Source organism: Cetorhinus maximus, chromosome 3 (genome assembly GCF_964194155.1).
Source record: "Cetorhinus maximus chromosome 3, sCetMax3.hap1.1, whole genome shotgun sequence".
Classification (NCBI taxonomy): Eukaryota; Metazoa; Chordata; class Chondrichthyes; order Lamniformes; family Cetorhinidae; genus Cetorhinus; species Cetorhinus maximus.
In genome coordinates this window covers 72,454,347-72,477,902 of record NC_135881.1, presented here as the reverse complement: position 1 = coordinate 72,477,902, position 23,556 = coordinate 72,454,347, and the positions used below count along the sequence as shown (strand labels likewise).

The 23,556-nt window shown below is 39.7% G+C and overlaps 1 protein-coding gene across 2 annotated transcripts in view; it reads left to right on the top strand.

Moving 5' to 3' along the window:
- oxnad1 (oxidoreductase NAD-binding domain containing 1) overlaps positions 1–21,657 on the top strand; it is a 38,416-nt gene extending 16,759 nt beyond the window's left edge. For both annotated transcript variants that reach the window (XM_078538553.1, XM_078538552.1), the window contains exons 4-7: positions 4,406–4,547; positions 10,942–11,184; positions 14,889–14,997; positions 18,713–21,657. In XM_078538553.1, coding sequence (XP_078394679.1) covers positions 4,406–4,547; positions 10,942–11,184; positions 14,889–14,997; positions 18,713–18,864 — 646 coding nt within the window. In that variant the 3' untranslated portion in view covers positions 18,865–21,657. The remainder of the gene's footprint in view (positions 1–4,405; positions 4,548–10,941; positions 11,185–14,888; positions 14,998–18,712) is intronic.
- Positions 21,658–23,556: the final 1,899 nt, after the last annotated feature.

The window sequence follows — 23,556 nt, the reverse complement described above, 5'->3', positions numbered from 1 at the left end:
TTAAAAAATGCAGTTGTGGTTTTAACTTAACCAGTATGCTTTGATCTTCTAAAGCAAATCGATATTTTGGCAAGGCTAATAATTTAATCAAAATGGTTGCAATTCTTTACAATGTTTATGAACTGTCGTATTTAGGATGTCCTCTTCTTCCCAATCCAAAATCAGGTAGCAGAGTGAAAGTTAAGGTTCAGGGATGTTTGCCAATAGTAGCACAATCAGTTTGGCGGGGGGGGACAGGTTTTTACAAAATGGCAAAAATAAGCTGAACCAAAGGAAACCAAAGCCATCTTTCAGCTTAATCATTCCTTAAATATTCATTCCCTCCACTACCGATGCACAGTGGCAGCAGTGTGTACCATCTACAAGATGCACTGCAGTAACTCACCAAGACTCCTTTGACAGCAACTTCCAAACCCATGACCTCCAACACCTAGAAGGATAAGGGCAGCAGATGCCTGGAAACAGCACCACTAAGTCATGTACCATCCTGACTTGGGACTATATTGCCATTCCTTCACTGTCGCTGGGTCAAAAGAAGTCCCTCCCTAACAGCATTGTGCATGCACCTGCAGCAGTTCATGTAGGCAGCTCACCACCACCTCGAGGGAAACTGGGGGAAAAACGACAAATGCTGGCCTTGCCAGTGATGCTCACATCCCATGAAAGAATTTTTTTAAGTTTCTACAAACACCAATGCATGTTTAATTGGTGTCAGTGATATTAATCTGTTTGGTTGCTGCCTCAAGCTAAGAGCAGAGTTGCAAGAACTGTTTTGGAACTCGCCTTTCACTCCCACACCCAGACTGTTAATTATTTTCTTTTACCTCTAACATTTTTCAGCTCTGCCCTGGTTATCCCCACCCCCACCCCCCACCACTGCTGTTGAAACCCTAAACTATACCTTTATCAACTCTGTTCAATCTGCTTTTTGCTACCTTACCCATTTTCCACATATATAAACTGCAATCCAGCCGGAGTGCCGCAGCCCTTGTTCTCACTATGGTAAGACCCAGAACCCCAACCTTGTACTTTTTGCAAAGCTCTACTGCTTCACATAGCCCAACTTCTCATCTTCAGATTGTTCCACGATCTCTTTCCTGCTGCACCCCATTCCCCAATCCAGTCCTCCATAATCTCTCCCAGTATTATTTTTTGTTTGCTACTCCCTTCACTTCATTGATATTTCTAATTCAGCTGCTGTGTCCCTGCCTTGTCTAAGTCCCTCTTTTAGCATCTCTGCGCTATCATTTCCCACTCTTTCCTTCTAGAGACCCTTCCCTTTGGCTTACTTTTGCTCTTAAACCCTCCTTTTCCTTTCTTTACCCTGCTCAATGTCTACTTGTTACCTGTAAACTGCTCAGAGATGTCTGTTGGTATTGAGCAGAGTCAAAATGTTAAGAAATTGAAGAAAGGAATATTATCTTTAATGGTAAATGTAACAGCCCAAATACACAGTATCTAATATCAAACTATAGCTGGGCACTGAGACCTGAATTATTTACAAACAGGGCCATGTCTGTCAATATAAAAAAAACTCAGATGTTGACTTTTCAATTTCAAAAATTGTTGCCACAGCTCTGACATGAGAGCACGAGGGCTTTGTAACTTAAGCAGTCAGTATACACGATATCTTTACACTTGTATTGGAGGAAAAATATGATTGCCAGAAGAGAAAATGGAAATGTTGAAAGTTCAAAATTTGATAATTTTCTAGGAGATTCTTGGAATGCTTTCTCACAAATGTTTGAATTTTAAACACTAATTAATAAACTAAGTGGTCCATACAGTTTACAGGCTTGATGTCATATTTGACTTGGAGATGAGCTTCCGGCCACACGCCCACTTCAACATCAAGACTGCCTACTCCCACCTCCATAGTATTACCCAACTCTGCCCAATCCAACTCATAAGCTGCTGAACGCTTCAGCCTCTAGACTTGACTCTTTCAATGAACTCTCGGCAGGCCTCCCATATTCCACCCTCCGTAAACTTGATCTTGTCCAAATTCACATCAAGTTCTGTTGAGCAGTGTCTCGATTTTAAACTACTCATCCTAGTTTTCAAATTTTTTCATGGCCTCACTCCACAATTCTAATCACTCCACCATTGGTGCTATGCCTTCTGCCTAGGCCCTAAGCTCTGGAATCTCCCTCTGTCTCTACCTTGTCTTCCTTTAAATCAGTCTTTAAAACCAGCTTCTTTGACTAAGCTTTTGGTCATCTATCCTAATATCTCTTGATGTAGTTTGGTGCCACATTTTGTTTGATAATGCTCCAATGAAGTGCCTATATTAAGTTTTACTTAACTTCCATTTACATAAAACCAGCGTAACAACAAAGGTTCTATGCAGGAAATGGTCAGATACAATCTCTCTAGCAGTCACAATCTCTCTGACAAACTTGAGTTGTCTGTGTACGGCGAAAATGACTACCCACTGCATTGAGAATGACCTCCAGGGATATATTGTATTCCACTGCTCTGAAGGCTCCTGGTCCTAACTGTCATAAGCATCAAGATTGGTTGGATGAAAACAATAAGGTAATCTGGAAACTACTGGAGGAGAAACATCGTCTCTACAGAGTTTACCTCAATGACGTGTCATCACTATCCAAGCACAATCCCTGCCGAGACATCCGCAGGAATGTCCAAAGCAAGCTCAGAGATGCGAGACAATTGGCTGAATCAGAAAATAGACGAAGTCCGGTCGCATGCAGACCACAAAGACTAGAAGAGATTCTACGATGCTTTGAAATATGTCTGCGGATCCCAGTCTATGGGTTCATCACTAATCCACGGTGCCGATGGGCCAACGCTGCTCACAGAAAAAACCCAAATTCTAAAAAGATGGGGCACAGCACTTAACTGCATCCTCTATTGGCCTTCATCAATGAAGAAACAATCAATAGGCTGCCACAGCTTGCCATCAACTGCTCTCTTGATTCTCCCATGCTGTTTTGAAACGACGAACATAATCAAACTCCTGTCCAGTGATAAAGCTCCAGGAGCTGAGACTATCCTGCAGATTTCTACAAGGCTGGAGGTCAATGCCTGGTCAAGAAGCTCACTGAACTCTTTCAGTCTATGTGGGAGCAAGGAACCATCCTGCAAGAATACACGGATTCTTCCATTGTCCACCTGTACAAGCAGAAAGAAACTTGCTAATCTTGCGGTGATCAGAGAGGAATCTCACCCCTCATCATTGCCAGCAAAATCTTCGCCAGAAACCTTCTGAACTGCTTAGTGCAACATCTCGACCAGGATCTGCTGCCAGCAAATGCAGTTTCAGAATGGCAGGGAAACCAGTGATATGGTGCTTGCAGTTGGTGGGTACCAGGAGAAATGTCAAGAACCGAACATGGACCATGTTTGTCGACCTGACCAAGGCCTTAGGAAGGTAATGGAGAAATTTGACTACCCTGATAAATTCATCAGTGGTTTGACAGTTCCATGATTGCATGCTCGCATGTGTCCTGTGCCTTCTGACCCATTCCCAGTCACTAATGGAGTTGAGCTGGGCTGCATGCTAGCGCCAACCCTCTTCATGTTTTTCTCCGTCATGCTGTTCAATGCCAGGATCACCGTCATGGAAAGTATCGAAATCAGATGTTACATGGACGGGAAGCTGCTCAATTGGAGATGACTCCAGGCAAAGACCAAGGTATCCAAGGACATATTTTGCGATTTCCCGTTTGCCGATGATGATGCACTAGCTGTCAGTTCAGAGCTAGACATGCAATGTAGCATGGACTTGTTCTCCAATGCATACAACAACTTTGGCTTTACAATCAGCATGGAGAAAACTGCACCAGCCTGCTCCATGGAAACTCTGTCTAGCCCAAGGTTTCAGTCCATGACCAGGACATATCAGCAGTGGATAAGTCCACTTATTACTGCAGGATGCTTTCACGAGCTGTCTATATTGAAGGCGAGACATATGCAAGAATTGCTGAAGCAAGTGTAGCCTTGAGTGGAATATGAAGAATATTTCATGCATGACTGAGCTGTGTAACTCACTTTGTCCTAATATGGTACCTTTCCTATTTGAGTAAACAGTATGAAGTGACATCAGAGTTACACTGGCTGCTTACCTGTTGGATACTGTCATTGGTCTGTTTTGGTATTCGACATTGCGAAAACTCATTTTAAGCTTTCAGCACTGAACAGCTATCTTCAGAAATGGGAAGCACTAAGGCTTAAGACTGTTATTAGTGACATGTCATCAAAAGATTGTAGTGTAAATAATTGTAATTGACATAAACATTGAAAAAGTACCAGTTTTACAAACATTCCACCACAAATAAGACCACCTTAATCACACTGTTTAATCAGTTCATGTCTATGGATTTTCTACAAATTTCTTGTCAATTGGTGTAATCTTATTTAAAAAGTTTTTTTTTCATTAAAGGGTAGATTTCTTTATCCCTGGCACATCTCAAGTTGGTGGCTTTTCTATCTGTTCGAGCCCGGGATTATTGGAGAGGGAGAGCGCATTGGAATTGGCAGTAAAATACAGCAAACATCCGCCTGCCGACTGGGTTCATACTCAGGTAACTAAATCAATTTCTTAATTTCCCAAGTTTCAAAAGAAATAAATCAACATCAGTGAATGAAAACGGTTGGATGTGACAGGATTGCAGAGCTTTGATCTGATCCATTTGGCGTGAGATCACTTCGCACCTCTCTGTAGACAGAGGTGCTGTTTTGCTATTTAGTATGCATTCAGTCTTGTGTTGCAGATTGGCATCTCATTTTTCTTTACAACTGGTGCTGCTGCTGGCATGCACTTATCATTGAACCACAGTTGGTTGCCCAGTTAATGGTAATGGTAGTCCGGGTTATGCCAGGCCAAGAAGTTACATTTTGTGGTGGAATACAATTCTGCTGCCAATGGCCAACAGCACCTCAGGGATATTTAGTTTTGAGCTGCTAGATCTGTCTGAATCCATCCCATTCAGCACAATGGAGCATGTCCTCTTGTGTGAAGATGGGAACTTGTCTCCATGCAGACTGTGCTTTGGTCACTCCTACCATGGACGGGTGCATCTACAACAGGCAGGTTGGTGAGGTCAAAATGAGGTGAGTTTTTCTTCTTTTAGCACTCTCATGACCTGCTGCAGGCTAGGCTGGTACCTATGTCCTTCAGGACTTGGCCAACTCAGCAGTACTTTTTCCGAGCCACTCTTCATGATGAACAATGATGACGGAGTATCATTAGTGCCCTTGCCACTCCAGGTGGTGCTTCCCAGTGGTGTTCAACGTTCGTCTCCTGATGGCAGTAGGTGGGAATCAGGTTTCCTTGCCCAAGTTTGTTGACTCTTGAAACCATGAAGTCTCATTGACTCCCAGGGCAGCTCCCTCGTGACTGTGCTGCCACCTCTGGTGGATCTGTTTTTTCAATGGGAAAGAGCACACCTAGGGTTGGTAATGGAGGAACCTGGGATGTTGGCTGCTCGGTGTGACACTGTGAATTGATTATTCAGACTGTTGCTTGATTAGTCTGTGGGAAAACTCTCCCAATTTTGATTCAGCTCCCCCAGATGTTGTTGGACTCTCTAGGTCGACTGGACTGGATGAACCTTTGTTGTGTCATAATCCAATGCCTATGTCACAGCCAGGTAATCTGTCCTATTTTATTCTACCTTTTTTTTGTGGCAGCTTATTAGGCTAATTCAACTGCATAGCTGCTCTGGAGTCACATTGACCAGAATGGGCTAAGACCCTAAAGATCATTAGTGAACCAGTTGGGTTTATACAACAATAGCTTCATAATCACCATTACTGATACTAGCTTTTTATTCCTATTTATTTAACTATCTGGAATCAAATTCACAAATGGCCATTGTGGGATGCAGACGCTGGTTTGCAGATTATTAGCCTAAGCTCCTGGAATAGTAGCCCAGAGACATAACCGCTATGCTATTATACTGTTTATATAGCATAATAAAAATTTCTCAATTCTGTGATAAGTAATTGGAATAGTTTCTTCTCTATATGCACTTCATTCCACATTTGTGTTGCTGTAAGGAATTAAAATTTTAAAGATGACTTTTCTCGCTTTTACAGCAAATTTGAAGGATAATTATATTTTTAATTGTATCAAATCATTGAGTTAAATATTTATACACTTCCTCATCTGCATGAGAGAGAAATGCATTTTGCTGTTTTTATTCCAGCTCTGCTATTTAGACTTCCAAGTCAGTGAGTTAGCAGAGAATATTAAAAGTGGAGAGGGTGCTTATACAGCTATCCTCAGATGTTTTGTCTAAGTTATCTGCATAAATTAGACACACGATGAGGAAACTGAGGAGCAGTTTTCCTTTTTGAGGAAAATATTTCATAAAGCAAATTTCTTCTATTCTATTACCCATTATTGGCACCCTCTGTATGCTGGAACAACAGTTGCAGTATGAGTGAATGTACTTTCACAGAAATCTCAGTACAGTAGTACACTAATTCTGTTCCTTATTTGAAATTAATTATAGCTTGCATTTAAACTGAAAGCAAGCAGAACAATGTCAAAGGTGAGAGTTGTTTCAGATTTTTTTTGAATTCAGGATTAATAACCCACACTATGGTGACTTCCAAGTTGTGATTTGTATTCATTCTGCTACCACTAGTTGGTGCTGTGACACTATCTGTTTCACTGGCTGAATATAACTGATATCAATGATGCAAGACAAAAGTAAAGGCTTTTTAATTTTACGAATTGCTTTTTGTTTCAGAAATATTCTAATTTGAATTTCAAATTCTGTATGTTTTAGAAAATAATGTTTATTTGCTTAGCAAATGCCATTTAATGAAAGTGCTTCATTTTTTCTTTTGTGCTCAGGTGAGCTGGCATGCAAGCACAACCATCAATTTCAGACTTTTGTAGTCTACATGTGTGTTGTAGGTTCCTCAGTGTCTGTTCCTGGATCTTTAGACTAGGTGATTTTTCTGTTCGGTACAACTTTCTATTCTGTGCAACTTTCAAAGGTCATTGCCAAATCAAAATGGACCACATGAATATGAAAAATTTCCAGTTCTCCTGAATTCATAATGTAGAGCTGAAACCACTAAATGTGTTACATATACCGTTTTAATGAAGTGAAACTTTCATCAAACTCTTGAATGCGCAACTTAGTGTATTACAATGGCATGCCAGGGTGTTGGTATGGATCAATTGTCTTAGATTTTGATGCTCAAACTAAACTTCAACAGTCATTTGAAGCTTAGTTGGTTGAGGTTCTCCAGTTGTAGCTGGGTTTATGGATCATGAAGATCCCAAGATCAATCTCTGATCTGTGCTGAGCTAACTATCTCACCTATTTTGGTGAGGTGATGGGGTCTACAATTGACCTCTTGCCCTAAGGTTAGGGAAGGAAAATGAACCACAGCTGCTGGTCCACATCAATCCAAGTAAATATTTCATTTGTATGAACAGAGCTCAAGGGCAGGATTGGGCTCAGCTGTGATGCCTCTGATGTCTAATCACCTGGCATTCGTTATTCAGCTTCTCAATTGAATGATTATCACCAGGGTAAAGTACTGGAGGGCTTGCTTAGAAATTTACCTCAGCATGTTCCGGGAAGGGAGTAATTGGTGATTGGGTTGAGATAATCTCCAAATCCCCTCCAATCAAGTCAAAAATATGAGTACAGATGAAGGCGGCTATATAGCTCAAACTAGCTTCCATAGAATTCCACAATCCCCCTGCATCATCTAACTGCCTTTTAGGTAAGTTACTGTCACTTAAGTAAATAGAGATTTTGCCTCCATCACCTTACCCAGAAGATGTTAGTTCAACTCTAGAAAGAAGTAAGCTGTTTTAAAAAATCTAACTGTATGTTTTATTGTCTTTGAAATTTTGAATTTTCTATCCAAATTACACAACTGATGTACATTTTTAAAACTTAAATTCAAAACTCTGTTTATTACTAAAGCAAATATTTAAATGCCTATATATTAAAGTATTGCTCAAAAAAGAGACATGCTGTTGAAGCTTTTTATCTTGCACTCATCAAGACAGCTCACAAGATAAACCAACAGTAAAGAGAACAACAATTTATACTGCATGAGAAGAGACTGCTGATTGGTTAGTAAGTGGACTCTGATTAGTAGAGGCTTTGCCATGGCTAATGCAGCAGCAAACAGTTAACTGCCAAGCTTTTGTTCAAATTCAAACCAGGCAGGTTGACTCTAGTCAAGGCATTGCCTTGGGGAATAAACAACGGAATGGCTGTCCCCTATGCTTTTGTTTAGTTGAAAAAGGCACATTGCATGGACAAGTTCCTTCTATCTGCAAAGAGCAGGGTCCTGTGTGTGATTATATGTGGCTTCATTATATGTGGCTTCTAGCATGTATAAGTGAGCCACACTGCAATGTGGATGTTGGAAATCTGAAATAAAACAGAAAAAGCTGGAAAAACTCAGCAGATCTGGCAATATCTGGAGGGAGAACCAAGAGTTAACGTCTTGAGTCCGTATGACTCCTCTTCAGATCACAGGATTTTATTTTTAACATTGACCTATGATCAGCCTCAAAAAGGCAGCCATCATGGGGCAAATCTTGTATTCCATCCTCAGTCTTTACAGATAGCACAGCTAACCATTATGTTTCAATCAGTTATTTGGAAATTCACTCATATTAGAAAGTATAAGTATATATCAATGCTGCACATCCACATGAATGAACTTGGAGTCAGCATGGAATTGTCTTGAACAGACAGTATGAATGCTTCCAACTACAAGATATAAAGAAATAAATGTGCTTTTATATAGTGCCTTTTATGACCACTTGACATCCCAAAGTGCTTTGTGGCCAGTGGAATACTTTGTGTAGTCACTATTATAATATAGCAAACATGACAGCCATTTTGCACACAGCAACCCGGACAATATGATAATGACCAGATAACCTCTTTTTATGATGTTGATTGCCCAAGTAGAACTTCAAAATCCCACAATACTCGTTACTTCAAGCAGACCACTCTGTGCTGAGACAATCCTAGACAATCCAAGGTTCCCATATTGGGATCATCAATCACTGGGAGATTAAAAAAGCTTCAGTATCCTGTTACGCTCAATACGGTATACAAGAATGGGAGAAAAATGAATTTTTAACCATGTTAAACCTTGGCGGCCATATTAATATTGAACAGCTAAATTGTAATACAAAAACAGAATTACCTGGAAAACTCAGCAGGTCTGGCAGCATCGGTGGAGAAGAAAACAGTTGACGTTTCGAGTCCTCATGACCCTTCGGCAGAACGGAAGTATAGTTAGGAGAGAGGTGAAATATAAGCTGGTCTAAGGTGGGGGGCGGGGGGAGAGAGAAGTTGAGGGTGGGGTGGTTGTAGGGATAAGCAAGCAGTGATAGGAGCAGATAATCAAAAGATGTCACAGACAAAAGGATCAAAGAGGTTGTGATATTATCTAAGAAAAGTGCTAATTAAGAATGGATGGCAGGACACTCAAAGTACAGCTCTAGTCGGGGCTGGGGTGGACAAAGTATTAGTTGTAGATTTAAAAATAATGGACAAAGGTGGGAAAAGAAGAATCTATATAAATTATTGAAAAAAAAGGGGGAGGGGGAAGAAACGGAGTGGGGATGGGGGGAGGGGGAGTTTAAGATCTAAAGTTGTTGAATTCAATATTCAGCCCGGAAGGCTGTAAAGTGCCTAGTCGGAAGATGAGGTGCTGTTCCTCCAGTTTGCGTTGGGCTTCACTGATCTTAAACTCCCCCTCCCCCCATCCCCACCCCGTTTCTTCCCCCTCCCTTTTTTTTTCAATAATTTATATAGATTCTTCTTTTCCCAACTTTTTCCATTATTTTTAAATCTACAACTAATACTTTGTTAGTCTGTCCACCCCACCCTCACTAGAGCTGTACCTTGAGTGTCCTGCCATCCATTCTTAATTAGCACTTTTCTTAGATAATATCACCACCTTCAACACCTCTTTGATCCTTTTGTCTGTGACATCTTTTGATTATCTGCTCCTATCACTGCTTGCTTATCCCTACAACCACCCCACCCTCAACTTCCCTCTCCCCCCGCCCCCCACCTTAGACCAGCTTATATTTCACCTCTCTCCTAATTATACTTCAGTTCTGCCGAAGGGTCGTGAGGACTCGAAACGTCAACTGTTTTCTTCTCCAGCGATGCTGCCAGACCTGCTGAGTTTTTCCAGGTAATTCTGTTTTTGTTTTGGATTTCCAGCATCCGCAGTAGCTTTTAGCTTTTTGTTTTTATAGCGAAATTGTAATCATGTGTCTGCTGTGTTAACCTTGATTCTATTCTCACAACTAACATTGCCATTCAAATGGTAGTGATAGAAAACCGTGTGAAATGTATTCTGATAACTTTAAAGCGCTAGAAAAAACCTAGGGCAGATACTATTGGATTACCCATTTAAATAGAAAAATAATGTGCTTGTGAAGTTCTTTTTGATTTTGTAAAAATATTAGTTTTATTACCCATGGAGTTATTCAAGTCAATTTAACTTATTCACAACATTTCTGTACAGAACGCCTATCCTAGGAACAAAAACAACACTAGAATTTAACGAATGGCATGGCCTATATTCTCTTTTTTTTTAAAGCATGATGAATTTTAGTGGAATTTATTCAAAGCTCTGGCATTACGTTTCAAATTAAACAATGTTCAAGAAGCCGAAATTAACATTTTTTATTTTTGTTGTATGTTGTTTTTGAATTAGTAATAAATAATGTGCGGTGACATTTAGATTAGCTGCAGGGCAAGTTCTGCAGCAATGCAATGACCATGTTTTGCCTAATAATATGAAATCTGATTTCTCATTTCATTTGAGGAAGCAAGACATGTCTTTGGTTGCCAGAAGTTGCTCAGGAGATATTTTGAGCCTTCAGTGTTGTCTTTTCCAGAAAATGCCTTTTTTTCAAAAATTGTATTCTTAACAAAAACTTTTCATTTTCTTCCTTAGTGTGATGTTGGTTCAGAAGTAACTCTTCGTGTAGGAGGTGATTTCTTCTTTGATCCTCAACCTTCTGACTCTCCAGTGAACCTGTTATTAGTTGCAGGTGGAGTGGGCATTAATCCCTTGTATTCCATACTCTTGCACGTAGTGGATCTCCACAGATCGCAAGGAAGCAAATATTGTAAATACAAACCTGGATCAGTACATCTCTACTATAGTGCCAAAAACACAGATGAGCTCCTTTTCAAGGTTAGCTTAACCTTTACTTTTATTTTACATTTTCAAACCATAGAGCCGATCTGTAGATCGACTAGATCAATGATGGGTGGATACTGTTGCTCTACAAACTGATTTAGAGCAGAATTTGGACTAGATTTTATTGTAATGTATAATGTAATATAGCAACATATTAAATTGGTGGCTTAACCTAATTTTTCTAGTCTTGATCTCGAAGCATTGTGCTGCCAGTGAAGTTTTAATGTTTCCTTTAGTGCTCCGTCCTCAAAGCTATTCACATAAATGCAATGGTCTATGTTGTCCATTTGGTCATATTTGTTTAAAATTCCTCTTAGCCAAGAAAGGCCAGCAGTTGTTAGTTTGTGCTGTTGCCCTGTGTTTTTCTTTTGCTTCTGTTTTAGTCAGAATAAGTTGCTACCTTGTTCATGGTACTTTTTGCAACCATTTAGTGCACCAGTTGAAATTTGGTTAACTTCACATTTCCAGTAGGTTAATGTGTTCTTGGAATCAGGGCTGTAATGTACCCTATCTTCAACCTACACTTGTGTGTGTGTTTCTCCTTTGGGATGTAGAATTAAGGATATGATGACAAAATGTTCAAAGATGTTAAAAAGAAAATAATTTAATTGTTGTGCTTAATCAGCCACGGCCAAGGAATAGAACAATTTTCCTCTTTACTGTTCTTTATCTAAACACTCCCAGATCAGGAATATTAGTTTAAATTCAGAATAATGCTCTCTCTGCAGTACCAAAAAAATGTGCTGTAGACCTCTAACAATATTTATATAGCTCCTTTAATGTAACGAAACATTCCACGTGCTTCACAGTTAAGGTTGACCTGAGCAGGAGGGGTCCAAAGGTGCGATTGGGAAAAAAAAGTTTTAAGGAAGCGTTTGAAGATTGGGAGCAAAGTAGCAGAATATTTTTTTTTATTTTTCATTCACGGAATGTGGGCTTCGCTGGCTGGGCCAGCATTTATTGTCCAGCCCTAGTTGCCCTTGAGAAGGTGGTAGTGAGCTGCTGCCTTGAACAGCTGCTGTCCATGTGGTGTAGGTACATCCACAGTGCTGTTGGGAAGGGAGTTCCAGGATTTTGACCCAGCGACAGTGAAGGAATGGCGATATATTTCCAAGTCAGGATGGTGAGTGACTTTGAGGGGAACTTGCAGGTGGTGGTGTTCCCATCTATGCTGCCCTTGTCCTTCTAGGTGATAATGGGCGTGAGCTTGGAAGGTGCTGTCGAAGGAGCCTTGATGAATTCCTGCAATGCACCTTGTAAATGGTACACACTGCTGCTACTGTGCGTTGGTGATGGAGAGAGTGGATGTGGTGCCAATCCTTTGCCCTGGACAGTGTCAAGCTTCCTGAATGTTGTGGGAGCTGCACTCATCCAGGCAAGTGGGGAGTATTCCATCACACTCCTGACTTGTACCTTGTAGATGGTGGACAGGCTTTTGGGAGTCAGGAGGTGAGTTACTAGTCATACGATTCCTAGCACTTGTAGCCACAGTATTTATATGGCTAGTACAGTTCGGCTTTTGTTCAATGGTAACCCAGAGGATGTTGATAATGGGAGATTCAGTGATGGTAATGCCATTGAACATCAAAGGGCGATGGTTGGATTCTCTCTTGTTGGAGATGGTCATTGCCTGACACTTGTGTGGCACAAAGGTTACTTGCCACTTGTCAGCCCAAGCCTGGATATGTCCAGGTCTTGCTGCATTTGGACATGGATAGCTTCAGTATCTGACGAGTTGCGAATGGTGCTGAACATTGTGCAGTCATCAGCAAACATCCCCATTTCTGGCCTTATGATGGAAGGAAGGTCATTGATGAAGCAGCTGAAGATGGCTGCGCTGAGGACACTACCCTGAGGAACTTCTGCAGTGATGTCCTGGAGCTGAGATGACTGACCTCCAGCAACCACAACCATCATTTGTGCTAGGTATGACTCCAACCAGCAGAGAGTTTTCCCCCTCATTCCCATTGACTTCAGTTTTGCTGGGGCTCCTTGACGCCATACTCTCAGATGTGGCCTTGATGTCAAGGGAAGTCACTCTCGCCTCACCTCGGGAGTTCAGCTCTTTTGTCCATGTTTGAGCCAAGGCTGTTATGAGGTCAGGAGCTGGGTGGCCCTGGCGGAACCCAAACTGGGTGTCAGTGAGCAGGTTATTGCTAAGGCAGTGCCGCTTGATGGCAATGTTGATGACCCCTTCCATCACTTTGCTGATGGGGCAGCAATTGACCAGGTTGGATTTGCCCTGCTGTTTGTGTACAGGACATACCTGGGTAATCTTTCACATCACCGGGTAGATGCCAGCATTGTAGTTGTACTGGAACAGCTTGGCTAGGGGCGCAGCAAGTTCTGGAGCACAAGTCTTCAGGTACTATTTCCAGAATATTGTCAGGGCCCATAGCCTTTGCAGTATCCAGTGCCTTCAGCTGTTTCTTGATATCACGTGGAGTGAATCAAATTGGCTGAAGACTGGCATCTGTGATGCCGGGGCCTTCTGGCGGAGGACAAGATGGATCATCCACTTAGCACTTCTGGCTGAAGATTGTAGCAAATGCTTCAGCCTTATCTTTTGCACCGATGTGCTGGGCTCCCCCATCATTGAGGATGAGGATGTTTGTGGAGCCACTGCCTCCAGTGAGTTGTTTAATCACGACTGGATGTGCCAGAACTGCAAAGCTTAGATCTGACCTGTTGATTGTGGGATCGCTTAGCTCTAGCTATCATTTGCTGCTTATGTTGTTTGGCACGCAAGTAGCCCTGTGTTATAGCTTCGCTGGGTTGACACCTCATTTTTAGGTATGCCTGGTGCTACTCCTGGCATGCCGTCCTGCAGTCTTCATTGAACTAGCATTGATCCCCTGGCTTGATGGTAATGGTAGAGTGGGGGAATATGCCGGGCCATGAGGTTACAGATTATGTTCGAGTACAGTCCTGCTGCTGTTGATGGCCCACAGCGCCTCATGGATGCCCAGTCTTGAGCTGCTAGATCTGATCGAAATCTATCCCATTTAGCACGGCGGTAGTGCCACCCAACAATAGAAGAGTTTGGGGAGAGAGAGTTAGAGTGCACAAAATGGTTGAACATTAAAGTCCTGATGAATGAGCTCAGTGAGGAAGAGAAATGAAGGATAGACGAGAATTGGATGAGTAGAAGATAGGTGAGCAGTGTCCTAGGGTTGGAAGTGGTTGTAGAAATTGGGATGAGTGAGACCATTAAAAGGTTTCAAGCTGAGAATGTGGAAAATCAAAATACGAAAGGCAAGAAGTCAATGGAATTCAACTAGAATAGAATACATAATGAGGATTTTGTATTTGATCTGCAGGTTAGAATTCTGGATGATTTATAGTTCATGTATTGGAGCTCACGAGATCAGTGAAGTAGGTATAGGGAAAGACCCTCTCAGCCAAGCAACAACCCAAAGGTTCCCATGCAGGCCATGCACAAGTTGGCCCCTTTTAAGTTATGGCGTGTGCGTGGCCTCGCTGCCAATTTAATGGGGCCAAGAGCACTTAAACAAATCGCTTACACATTCCAAAAAAATAATCAGGAGGGTATGCTGTTTTATTCCCCTTTTGTTTCTCATCCTTCCTTTTCCCTAGCCACTTTTCTATATAACCTTTCCTCATCCATCATTGTCTCTATTGTTTGAGGAACTTGTAGTTAGAATACAACTAATACTTTATATGAACTTATCTTCCAGAGAAACATCATAAATCTGGCAAAGGAGTTTTCTGGAAAAATTAGCTGTCATTTTCATGTGACACAGCAGAGCTTTGAAATACCTGCAGATATCCACCCTTACGTCACTGGTAAGCTTTAGTGTCCATTTGGTTCAACCAAATGTACTGTAGAAGTACTGATAGATCTTGTTAAACTCAATAAGTTGGTAGGGTTAGCACTGTTCTTCAGTTTTATTCTACGCAAAATAAAGAAAAATTTGCCCAAGAAAGTAACCTTACATCTTCAAATAGAAAAGAACAACTTTGAATGCTTGAAATCGTATGGGGGAGAAAAAAGGTTACTGGAAATAACAGCAAGCTGATCAGTGAAAGATAAATTTAATGTTTCATGTTATACATCAGGGCTGTAATGAATTGTATATACAAAAGCAAACAATCCTTTTTTTTATTGCAATTGTTCTTGGTCATAAATTTATGCACATTGTGATTCAGTGCTATAAGCCTGTTGAGTCTCATATAGCAGTTCGATTGAGCCTTTTTGGTGAGAGCTGTTGGTTTATGTTGTGAAAGTTTATTATAGCCATATTGATGTGTGCTGCACGTTTTCACTGCATTGCTATAACTTCATTTAATTTGCACAAAGGGACGAAAAAGCATCCATTTTTTAGCATAGTGCCTGAATGGCGGGGCAGAGTGTGAGGGAAGAAAAGGCAAATCAGTGTGCTGACTGTTTGTTGGTAGGAAGAGCAAAGGGATCTAGGTGTCCAGGTACACAAATAACTAAAAGCTCGTGCAAAGGTACAGAAAGTAATGAAAAGCGTTAATGGAACATTGTCCTGTATTGCCAGGAGATTAGAATTCAAAAGTGAGGAACTGATAACTCTTGTACAGGGCCTTAGACTCCATTTGTTGTATTTCATTCAATTTGACCACTGATCCTCAGGAAAGATATATTGGCCTTGGAGGTGGTACAATGTATATTCACTAGAAAAGGCTTAAGGGGTTACATAAGAGGACAGGTTGCATAAACATAGCTTGAATTTCTTTGAGTTTAGAAGATTGACAGGTGATCGAATCAGGTTTTTGAAATGATAAAAAGAGCCAATAGAGTAGAAACAAACTCATTCCTTTGCTTTGGCAATCTAGAACAAGGGGGCCTAATCTTAGAAGCAAGTTGTTTTAAGAGTACAGCGAGTAAGCTCTTTATCACACGCAAGGTAATGAAAATTTGTAACTCTCCCCCAAAATACAGTGAATTCTGGGTCAATTGACATTTTCAAGATTGAGCTTGATAGACTTTTGTAATGTCAGGGCATTAAGGGATATAGAACAGAGTTCAGGTACAGATCGAAAGCAAAATACTGCGGATGCTGGAAATCTGGAATAAAAACAGAAAATGCTGGAAAAACTCAGCATGTCTGACAGTATCTGTGGAGAGAGAAACAGTTAATGTTTCGAGCTCTGAAGAAGGGTCATAAGGACTCGAAACATTAACTCAGGTACAGATCAGCCTGATCTAAACGAATAATGGAACATGCTCAGCAGAATGATTGATCGGCTCACTTACGTTCCTATCTAGACCAACCACTAGGAAGGAGATTTGGGAAAATTCCTTGTTCAGCCTCAGTAAAAACTTTATTTGGACTGGCCTTATTTTATATTATCTCTATATGTGTTTACCAGATGATGGAATCCACCTATCACCACTTCAGTGAAAACTAGCTTGGAACTGTGGATAACAGTTGCCATGATTGATTTTTGTCCTTGATTGTTATTTGTATTTTTATTTTACTTGCCAATTTTTTTCTTTCTCATCCCATGAAAGGGCTTCCTCCTTTCTGAAGTACTACAACTGCAGTTGACCTTGTTTGTTACTCATATTTAAGTCTGGTTTTAGCAAGCTTTTTGATTACAGGGAGTATTGCAGCTGAGACAGATTCTTATCCATTCCCTAACCTGTGCATTTTCAGTAGCAGTCAGGTAAATGATATGTTCCTGAATTTGATCAAGGGTCAACAAAACAGGTATGCCAACAATGGGAATGGCTATATGAACACAGGAATTAGGAGCACGAGTAAACCACTCAGGGGACCCCCGAGCCTGCTCCTCCACTCAGTAAGCTCATGGCTGATCTGATTGTAACCTCAAATCCATGTTCCCACCTATCCCTGATAACCTTTCACCCCTTGCTTATCAAGAATCTATCTAGCTCTGTCCCTTAAAAATATTCAAAGACTCTGCTTTCACTGCCTTTTAAGGGAGAGTTCCAAAGACTCTCTACCCTCAGAGAAAAAAATTCTCCTCATCTCTGTCTTAAATGGGCGACCCTTTATTTTTAAACAGTGACCCCTATTTCTAGATTCTCCCACAAGAGGAAACATCCTTTCTACATCCACCCCATCAAGACCCCTCAGGATCTTATATGTCTTAATCAAGTCGCCTCTTACTCTTCCAAAATCCAGTGGATACAAGCCTAGCCTGTCCAGCCCTTTCTCATAAGACAACCCGGCCATTCCAGGTATTAGTCTAGCAAACCTTCTCTGAACTGCTTCCAATGCATTTACATCCTAAAGGAGACCAATACAGTATACAGTACTCCAGATGTAGTCTCACCAGTGCCCTGATGTGATCTCACCAATAGGTACATTCCAATGAGAGAGAAAAATTCCAAGAGGAGGACCCATTAGCCATGGTTAACTAAAAAAGTTAAAGCTGGTATCAAACTTAAAGAAAAAGCATCTCTAATTGTGCAAGGATGGGTGGCAGGTCAGAATTTGAAAAGAATATAAAAAACAGTAAAGAATGACTAAAAGATTAATAAGATGGGGAAAATTAAAGTACGGGAGAAAGCTAGCTAGAAATATAAAGACAGATAGTAATAGCTTCTATAGATACTGAAAAAAGAAGAGTTAACAAAGTGAGTGTTGGAGCTATAGAAAGTGAGTCTGGAGAATTAATAATCAAAAGTAAAGTGATGGCAGATGAACAATTTAAGATAATTGGCAAAAGAACCAGAGGGAAAGATAAGAAAAAAATAACTTAGTAATGATCAGGAATGCACTGCCTCAAAGGGTGGTGAAAGCAGATTCAATGTAATTGCAAAAGGTAATTGGTTATGCACTTGAAAAGGAAAGATTCCCAGGGCTGTATCCTACAAGCTTGATCTGAAGTGCAATTCATATTGTAAAGAGAGTGGAGAGAAGATGGGAAGTGGGATTTTGAGGGGGAGGATAGGTCACTTTTGGTGTCAGCCTTGGCTCAGTGGTGGCATTCTTGCCTCCATCAGAGACTTGTCGGTTTAGGACCCCCTCGCCCCCTAGGACTTGAGTGCACAATCTAGGCTGACCCTCCAGTGTATCCTGAAGGAGCGCTGTATTCCCAGAGGTGATATTTTTTGGATGAAATTTTAAATCGAGGCTCCATCTGCCCCCTCAGTTGGCAAAAAGACCCCACGACACTATCTGAAAAGAAATAGAGTGGTTTCCTTGTGTCCTGGCCAACAGTTATTCCTCAACCAACACCTTATCTCATAGTTTATCTCATCACATATTGCGTGTGAATTAGTTGCCCTGCTTCTTTACGTTACAACATTGAATTTACTTATTTTGAAAGTAGTAATTCATTGGCTAAGAAGAACTTTCTGATGTCCTGAGGTTGTGGATCTTGCTGTATAAGTGCACGTTTATATTTTTCTTGAGTTTTTATTCATAACTGCCATTGACTTCTATTTCATGGATTTTTTTAAAAAGTGACAGCAGTTGTGTGCCAAAGCATTTAATTATAAATGCGTTTTAAATATAATTTTTTTGATACAATTCTTTAACAATTTTCATTTTTATTTTAGCTGGAAGAATATCTGAAAGGACTCTGGCGCATGTATCAAAGGATAACCTCTGTTACATTTGTGGCCCACCTCCAATGATAGAGACTATTTCTCAACAGCTAGAAAAACTAGGTGTTCCTAAAGAGAGGATCATTTTTGAAAAGTGGTGGTAGTGCGAGTCTAAAAAGGCAATTTCCCCAACATTATCCTTGTGTTCTGGTAATCAAAGCATTATAATTTTACTTCAGCATTGGATATTGTTCTCTGGTGGTGGTTGTTTGATTTCAGAACTACTAAAAGTGCTGGCCAATACTGAAGTTGGAGTTTGAGAGCAAATGTCTCCATGTAGGATATTAAGTCATGAATATTGCCTTTAAATTGCTTCCATTATATATCTAAAATGTTAATATTCAATAGTAAAAGTTAATATCTAATTTCCATTTTTCTACCATAATTTGCATTCTTTGTACTGTATCATTTTATTTTTATATTGTTTTGGTAGAGCATTGAATCTTAAGCTGCCGTTACATTAATATCAATGCAACATAATTTATATTAACTCGAATGCAATGGAACAATCCAGGAATCAATCCCTAATCTAACTCTCTCAGAAACGCCGAAGCCAAGAAATGCAAGACCATTTCCAATCAATGACCTGATGCCATTTAGCTTACACGTCAGGCATAACTCCAACTCAGTTCAAAACCACAGAGTGACCAGGAGGTCTTGGTATGGAACCCTTCGTGTATTGAAGGATGAGAAGTGCAACTGCTTTGTGTTATTTTTAACATTTAGAATCAGCCTTTAGAAAGCCTAACTTGGAACCTGTGGAACTCCAGACTGCCGCCTGCATGAGCTGTATCAAAACTGGTTTCAGACAGCTGGCTGCAACATAATGGCTATCAGAAAACTTGGCTATTTTGAAACAAGGAAAGTTTGAGAGAGAAATTCATCCTGGCAAATTATTGCCATACTTGCTAAAAACAAACAACTGTATTAGTGTCTGTGATCATGTTTCTACTTGAGAGAAGAATGAATCTGGACTACAAGTTCATAAGAGGATCATAAACTCACATTGACTTTAAAAGTGGTCAACAGTATATACCTAACAGATTTTGAAAACAAGTTTTTACAGACAATTTCAACTTTGAAAATCAGAAATGAATCAACAATTGTTTAACATTTTTAGCTTTTTGATTTAAGCACAGAGATGTAACTTCCACCTATTTATTTGGAACATAATTTATTTTTATTCAAAACTCCCAAGTATTTTTTAAACAAGCTTCAATTTATTCAATGCAATATAACCCTCTATATCAGACCTCTGTTTACAAACTGAATATCATCAGAGGCCAAGTGAAACCTGCCATAGTTTACATAAATCTGTTAGTTATGTCTTAGGTGGACTAGAAAGCAATGATTATCATAAAGTGATACTTCCTTTCTCTTTCCCTCCCCCTCTCCCTCCTAGCTCAGAGATTGTTGTCCCAGAGCTGCCTGTCATTTTGATTTGCTCTGCTTATTTATGTTTGCCCACAAGAGTAGAATATTTTGATGAATTTGACTTAATTTTGAAATAGATTTCTAGTATCATCTTTTGACAGATCATGCAAGTTTCTGCCTGAACTGCCAGTTTGATAAAAAGCAAAATACTGCGGATGCTGGAAATCTGAAGCAAAAACAGAAAATGCTGGAAAAACTCTGCAGGTCTAACAGCATCTGTGGAGAGAGAAACAGAGTTAATGTTTCGAGTCCGTGTGACTCTGCTTCTGAGCCTTCTCTGCAGAAGAGTCGCAGTCTCGAAATGTTAACTCTGTTTTCTCTTCACAGATGCTGTTAGACCCGCTGAGGTTTTCCAGCATTTTCTGTTTCTGCCACTTTGATGACTTGGTCTAATGAATCTGTACCATTTTAACACTTCCATTCTCTGTCACTCAGTTCATTATTTATATGAAGCATGATGCATTGCTCATCTTTGGTTTCATTTTATTGTCTATGAATTTGTATTTTTTATTTCCAACTAAATCAGTGCTGAATCTTGTAGCTGCTTTGCTGAATCTTGTAGCTGCTTTCTCTACAATCCTATCAGTTCCCAGCTCCTAAATCAGCATTTAACTGATCAAATGCAGAACCACTTTTAGATCAACCTGTAAACATATTTTAAATTAATTAGTACTGTTTATGACCATATTACCACTGCCTGTTCTTGGTGCCTGATGCTGGCTTTTGGCCAGGTGAAGAATTGAAACTTGATTAATTTTGTCATTGATGCCAGGCAATAACCAAGATGAATGAATAAATGATCTGTTCAGAAAATTATAAGTCATTTGAGGTGTAACCAGATAACTATTTCACGTGCCTATCTACTGTACATCTTTTTTCTATCAAGTTCCACTCAATTAATAGCAATGTTGATTTGTATATGGTTTCATTCTGTTAGTTGGGATCCTGAATTATTATCACTGGTTGTTTAATATCATGGGGCTCCTGAGCCTCACCAGACGATGCTTAACACAGTTGACCACCACGGGGCAAACCATTGCCTTTCAAGGTGGAAGGCTGCCATTATTTAATATAAAAGTATTAGCTAATTTTCAGAAATCAGTTTCGTAATGCATTTTAAATTGCATTATCATAGTTCACTGGCTATATCGAATGTGACTCATGCATTTGAAAATTCCTGTAATTATGGTAACTGGTAGGAATATCTTGCAATCAAACTTTGAAAGGAAAATATGATATGTTGGCTATAACTTACTGGCCAAGAAGCAATATTAAATTTGGTAATTTATTCATTTCTTTAGGTGGGGTTATACGTGCATTTCATATGATCTTCCTTTGAATTTGGTTTATAGAATTTAAAAATGCTGAAATTTTCTTTGATCTTTACAGTACTGTTAAGAGAAGTATATCTTGTGCAAAGCGAATGCCTCATGTATGTTGCAATAAATTATTTAGACTCCTTTTTCTTCTTAATCTCATTTGTTGCATTCTGCATATGGATATAAAGCTAATGTAAGAGGGAAAATCTTGTGAATCTATTTCTTTTAAGAGCAAATACAGCCAGATGACATTCTTATCAGGTGCCTCAAATAACAGTTCTCAAAAATCTTCAGTTCTTTCCTCCCACAATTTACATCGATCACAGTGTCAACTTTGTATATTTTTAGAAAATAATGAAGTTCTTTTTAATGTGGAATTGTAGTTTTTATTTTCAACTTTCTACTTAACTGAAAATTATAACAATATCGGTGCAGAAGGTCATTCACAGCTTTGGCTAAGCACCATGTGTTTGATACCTTGCCTGGGGTTTCAAGTGAGATTGTAACAGACTGCTAAGTGCCTGCTATTTCATGTTAAATGGAAGCAATGGCGTTTCAGGAATTGTCATAACTTGGCTATTTAAATAACTGAAGCTTTCTGGTGATTAATACAGGAGAAGCCTTTCAGTTTGTTACGGAAGAAAATCCTCAGGGTGGTGTACTTTCACATTGTGTTTTAATAATGAATATAGGTTACCAACACTGGAATTTAAAGATGATATTAGCGAAAGTAATTATGCGAGTTTGTTATCCCTGACCCTGTTTGACTGACTTTTTTCTGTTTGTAGAGCAACTGTATTTTTCTTAACTTGTTTTTTTGTCAGTCACAAGTAGCAATTAAAAGTCATGAAATCACACATCCAATAATTGGGAAACAAGTCTGATATCATGCTGTTACTAATAAATTTTTCATCATTTAATACATATCTAAAGTTAAAAGTTGACCCACATTACAACCTCAACATGACGCTAAAAAGGGAAGATACATGCATTCAAAAACAAAAAAGCTCCAGAATTCAGAAAGCCTTTTCATTCTCAAGTAGAAAGGTCTTCATTTGTAGATATGGAAGGAAAGTTTATAGTTGATGAGAGGACTCTCACTGCTCATCAATCTGCCTTGTTTAAATAAACAACTGATCAAAACAAATTTTCTAATTACACTAATGCATGTATTTATTGCACCTACTATCATGTTTGTGTAAAATTACAGTATAAATATACATTCTAGAGTATGTGTTGCCTTACTTGCCTTTTTCATGCAAGCTCACCAATCACAGGACTGGTGAGCAATAGAGTAGGTTATTTTATTAGAAGACTAATACTAATATCTACAAGTTACAAGAGAGCTCAATAAACAGATCTACTCTCTAGATTCAACACCCAGAACCTGCTGGTCACATGCTGTTTTACATCCTGGTTCTGTGATGACATGTACACTGCTTGCATATTCTCAAAGCGATGTCACAACATAGATAAAAGGAAAATATGCGGATGCTGGAAACCTGAAATAAAAACAGAAAAAGCTGGAAAAACTCAGCAGGTCTGACAGCATCTGTGGAGAGAGAAACCGAGTAAATGTTTCGAGAAGTCTTTAGCTCTGAAGAAGTCATACAGACTCAAAACGTTAACCCTGATATCGCAACATCCCCTTTTTCCCAACAAGAAATATTAATACAGTAAGAGTAAATATATATAACACAATGAAACTTTGTTCAAAAAAAAACTCATCTGATGAATGGAGATGTAAGAGCCTCCACAACATATAGGTAGGTGATTTGCTAATCCATCTGGATCTGGACATCTTCCTGAGATCTGGACCCATTGCCTTGGTGCTCTTGATTTGTAGGTGCATTGGCATCCTGTGTATTGTTATAGTGCTGGTTGTTTTCCACAATTTCACTCCAGATTTCATCTTGTAATGTGTTCTTGATGCAATTGGAAGTCCTGGTGATGTACAGCTGGACATTTCCCTTGGATGACTTCTATTTCTCATTAATGTCACTCCATTTGATGTTGTGACCTCATAAGATCTAGATCACTTCA